General features: G+C 70.7%; 2 protein-coding genes across 2 annotated transcripts in view; one reads left to right on the plus strand and one right to left on the minus strand.

Moving 5' to 3' along the window:
* The window catches only part of CHLNCDRAFT_141205 (hypothetical protein), a gene marked incomplete at both ends in the record, with an annotated part of 4,110 nt that extends 1,986 nt beyond the window's left edge, over positions 1–2,124 (minus strand). Inside the window, 6 exons of the mRNA XM_005843317.1 lie at positions 5–385; positions 595–708; positions 900–1,093; positions 1,334–1,469; positions 1,700–1,806; positions 2,079–2,124. Coding sequence (XP_005843379.1) covers positions 5–385; positions 595–708; positions 900–1,093; positions 1,334–1,469; positions 1,700–1,806; positions 2,079–2,124 — 978 coding nt within the window. The remainder of the gene's footprint in view (positions 1–4; positions 386–594; positions 709–899; positions 1,094–1,333; positions 1,470–1,699; positions 1,807–2,078) is intronic.
* A 367-nt stretch (positions 2,125–2,491) lies between these two features.
* On the plus strand, positions 2,492–4,301 carry CHLNCDRAFT_37482 (hypothetical protein; the record flags this gene model as incomplete). The annotated part of the gene is made up of 7 exons (XM_005843257.1): positions 2,492–2,629; positions 2,879–2,977; positions 3,210–3,245; positions 3,421–3,511; positions 3,666–3,722; positions 3,826–3,903; positions 4,241–4,301. Coding segments are annotated over exons 1-7 (486 nt in total), but the record flags the coding sequence as incomplete, so codon positions are not given.

Consider the following 4,301-nt stretch of genomic DNA (forward strand, 5'->3'; position numbering starts at 1 on the left):
CCACACCTCCCCCCCACCTGATGGGCTCCGTCAGCTCCTTGTCCACCACCTTGCCGCTGCCCTCTGTGCACGGCCCGCCCACCAGCAGCATGAGGCGGCCCGCGCCGCTGCCCGCCGGCAGGCAGCCGCCCATGAGCGCCGCCGCCACCGCCACCGCCGTGCCCAGCGCGCGCGACGGGCGGCTGGCTGCCACCGCCGGGAAGGCATCCCGCTGCAGCTCCTCCAGGGCCTGGTTCACCGCAAACTCGCAGTCCGACAGCGGCAGGATGAAGCGGTTGCCGGGGCGGGAGCCGGGCACCGCGCCGCCCGCGCCGCCCTGCTTGAGCGGCGAGGGCGGCCCCGCGCCCCGCCGCTGCGCCGCCTGGCTGTGCAGGCCGAGCTGCTCCTGCAGGCGGGCGGGGCGCGCGGGCAGGCCGCCGCGCAGGTGCAAGTCAGCCAGCACCGCATGGCATGCAAGGTCCTGGCCAACCCAGGCGCCAGCCAGCTGATGACGCAGCCCACCAACAGTGCTCGCCCGCGCAGGCGCATGCATGCACACAGCCCAGCCCCAGAGCCGCCCACACATGCCTGGCCATCCCCAGCACCGCGCCGCACCTGCACTTGCCCCGCCGAGTAGTCCTTTGTGCCGCGGAAGACGTACGCCTTGGGGCACTCGCTGAAACCCAGCTCGTGCACATGCACGTGCGTGCCAAAGGTCACCAGCCCGACCTGCGGGTGCGGGCGGGCAGCAGGTGGGCCAGGTCAGCGGGCAGGCGGCAAAGCGGGCCGGCCGGCCGGCCGGCAGGCAGGCAGGCGCCCACGGCTCGCACAGCCCACCATGGCTGCCAACCCTGCCCACCGCTTCTTGCCTGCCCTGATTCCCACCATTGTCACACACCCGGCCCGCCGCCGCCCCGCACCTGCGCATACTCCGGCACCATGGTCAGCGCCTGCTGCACCGCGGTTTTGGCCGCCACCAGCTCGTCCTCGGGCACGCACGTGTCGATGACAAAGACGTACGCGGGGGGCGACTGCGCGCCCAGGCGGGGCAGGCTGTACTCGATGGTGCAGTACTGAGGGAACAGCTCCGCCGGTACGCTGGCCTCGCTGATGCCTGCGGCGGCGCAGGCGACAGGGGCGGCGCCAGCGGGCGGCATGTCGGCGGCCAGGTGGTGGCGCGGCGGGGAGGGCAGCAGGCACGCAGGCAGCACGGGGCCGGGAGCCACGCGGCAGGCACCACAGAGGAGCAGGAGCAGGAGCAGGAGCAGGAGCAGGAGCTGCGCCACAAGCACGCCCCCGCGGGCCCTCTCCCCTTCCGCCCTCCTCCTTCTGCCCCACCCGCCCACCCACCCACCGGCATAGTGCGGCGGGAAGTGGTTGCGCGTGTGGCAGAAGGGGCAGGTCCAGATCTTGGCCGCAAAGTCGACCGACGCATACGGGTTGAGCACCGACCCGCACGTCTTGCAGGTCACAGGGTCGTACTCCACAACCTGGCCAGCAGGGCAGTGCCGGGGTGAGCCAACCAGCGAGCAGCACAAGGGAGCTGGGGGCAGCGGCACAGGGGCGACACGCGCGCTGGCAGCTGCCCACGCTATCCCAGCAGCAGCAGGCAGATGCCCGAAAGGTGCGCCGCAAGATGCACAGCGGCAGATCAGAGCAGCAGCAGCAGCAGATCGGAGCAGCAGCTGCCAGCATGCATGCCACCCGCCTCCTGCCCCACCTGCAGCTGCGAGGTCTGCCGCGCTGGCGAGTAGAGCGTGCAAAAGGGGATGACGCACTTGGCGGCCTCCAGCCGGCTGTGTGGCCACACATTCCACGTCATGCGCACTGCGGCAGAAGCAGCAAGGCGAGAAATGCGACAAGCAGGCACTTGAGCCCCAGAAGGCAGCAGCGGCGACCGATGGCGGTGGCTGGTCATCTGGCTGCTTGCTGCCCCTCCTGCTCTTGTTGGCAACCAGCCTCAATGGCCGCCGCCACCAGCTTCCAAGCTGCACACAGGCTGCCACCGCAGCTGCGCTGCACGCAGGCCCAGCCAACAGCCAGCTGCGTCGCTGCCAGCGGCGGGGGGCGGCGGCAGGTGCAGGCCCGTTGGCACGCACCTCCATCGATCTCCTCCAGCTCCGCAAACTCCGCCTGCAGCATCATGGGGGCGGTGCCACGGTTAAGGAGAGCCCGGGGAAGCGGCAGGAAGGCGAGAGCCAGACTGGCCGCCTATTTCCGCACCATTGTGCACCAGGCCCGTGGGCTCCGCGCTGCAGGGCCTCTGCTTGTGTCGGGAAGCCGGAAGAACCTCCGATCGCTGCCCCTTGTACCGCGCCCTGCGAGTCAAGTGCCTCTGCCCCGGTGCTACCCTGCCCTGCTCGGCTTGCCTCGTGTTTGTGCAGCGTGATCAACGGCACCGGGAAACGGGGGGGACGCTGTGGTGCTGGGGACAAATGACGTGGCGACCGAAAAAATTCCAGCCGCTCTCAGGGGCCCAACCACAGATCAGCCCGACCTTCCCCACCGCCCTGCGCCCCCACCCAGCGTCATCAGCCTTTCAGGGCTGCCTCTGGGTCCTCTCTTGACCAGCAGGGCTTGGCGCGATGATGCGGTCGAGAGACGACGCTCCCGGCGTTGCAGGGCCGCAAGCCAAGAAGCCTGCTGCCGGGTGAGGGTTGCAGCCGGTCCCATCGAACGCCGTACTTTGAGGCACCCCCCAGCAGTTGTGGCAGCATGTTGGCAGCTGATTGCGGCAGCTGCAGGGGCAGCCCCGCCCCTCACCTCCTCAGGGGCCCTCCACAGGGAGGTCTGGGGCGCGGCGAAACCGGGGAGGCGGGGGGCTGCCTCAAAAGCCCCAGGCGCCCCCAGCGTGGCGGGAGCCCACAGCCCCTGCTGCCCTGGGCCTGCCTGGGTGCAGGGAGGAGGAACGCAGAGAGAGGCTGACCACCAATGACGCCCTCTCCTACCTGCGCGAGGTCAAGACCCGCTTCGCCAATAACCGGAAGGTCTACGACAGGTGAGCCCTGGCCACGGCGCTCCCTGCGCAGCCTGGGAGCCCTGTGGGGGGGGGCCAGGCCTGGCCAAGCTCCCTGGCTGGCCGTTGGGGGGCCTGCAAGGGCCTGGGTGGGGCTGCAGGCCGGCGTGGTGCCGCGCCGGTCCACGCCGCGCGCGGGTGGGTGAGGGGTGCGCCGGCAGAGCTTCAGCCCCACCCACGCCCTGCCCGGCACCCCGAATCCCTGCCCCCGCAGCTTCCTGGAGATCATGAAGCAGTTCAAGGCGCAGTCGTGAGTTCAGCCGCCGTCATGTGCCCGGCCGATGCGGGGCAGCTCCCTGGGGCTCCGGCGTGCTTTGGGGTCAACGATCAGGCCTGCGGAGGCTGCCCTGCGGGTTGCGGGCGGGGCGGGCCGGCCGTGGTACCCCCCCTGTCCGCGAGGTTTTTTGTTTTCGCGCGCGCCGCAGGATTGACACCACGGGCGTGATTGAGAAGGTCAAGGACCTGTTCAAGGGCCACCCAGAGCTTATTCTGGGCTTCAACACCTTCCTCCCCAAGGTGAGGCGCAGGCGTGGCTGGCCGGCTGTTGGCCGCAAGGCGGCGGCGTCGCCAGGCGGCGGCGGCGCCAGGCGGCGGCGGCGGCAAACGCCTGCGAGCAGGCCTCAGACCGCCTGCAGCTGATGCCCTCCACCCTGGCCTGGATGCCACGCAGGGCTACGAGATCCGCCTGGATGACGTGCCCCCCAGCGTACGCTCCTGGGAGCCGCCGGTGCGTGCATGGCGGCGCCGCGCGTTGACCCCGGCACACGCGGGGTGCATGCAGCAGCCGACCACCAAACCAGTTGCTGTTCCTGTCCCTTCCATGTGCGCAGTCGATGCGTGTGCCGGTCGCCGCCCCCAAGCCGCCGGTGGAGTTTGACCAGGCCATCAGCTACGTCAACAAGATCAAGGTGAGGCGCCCACCCCTGTGCTGGAGCCCAGACTGTTTGCGCCCCTTGGCGGGCAGCCGTGTGGTCATCAGCCCCAGGCAGATCTCCTGCAGCAGGGGCCTGCTGTTTTGGGGGGGTCGCGGCTGCCGCTTCCAGCCCCGGGGGGCGCGCCGCCGCCGCACCGTACTGACGTGTTGCGTTGCGTTGCGTTTCGGCGGCGGGGCGTTGCATTCTGCCGCCGGACGGCGGCTGGCTGCGCGCGGTGGCTGCGCGCCCCCCCGCCGCCCCCCCTCACCGCCCCCCTCACCGCCTGCTGCGCGCCCCGCCGCCACCCGCGCCCCGCTGCCTGCGTCTTCAGATGCGGTTTGCGAACGACGAGCGCGTGTACAAGGCCTTTTTGGAGATCCTCAACATGTACC

The sequence above is a fragment of the Chlorella variabilis genome (assembly GCF_000147415.1).
Source record: "Chlorella variabilis unplaced genomic scaffold CHLNCscaffold_32, whole genome shotgun sequence".
NCBI lineage: Eukaryota > Viridiplantae > Chlorophyta > Trebouxiophyceae > Chlorellales > Chlorellaceae > Chlorella > Chlorella variabilis.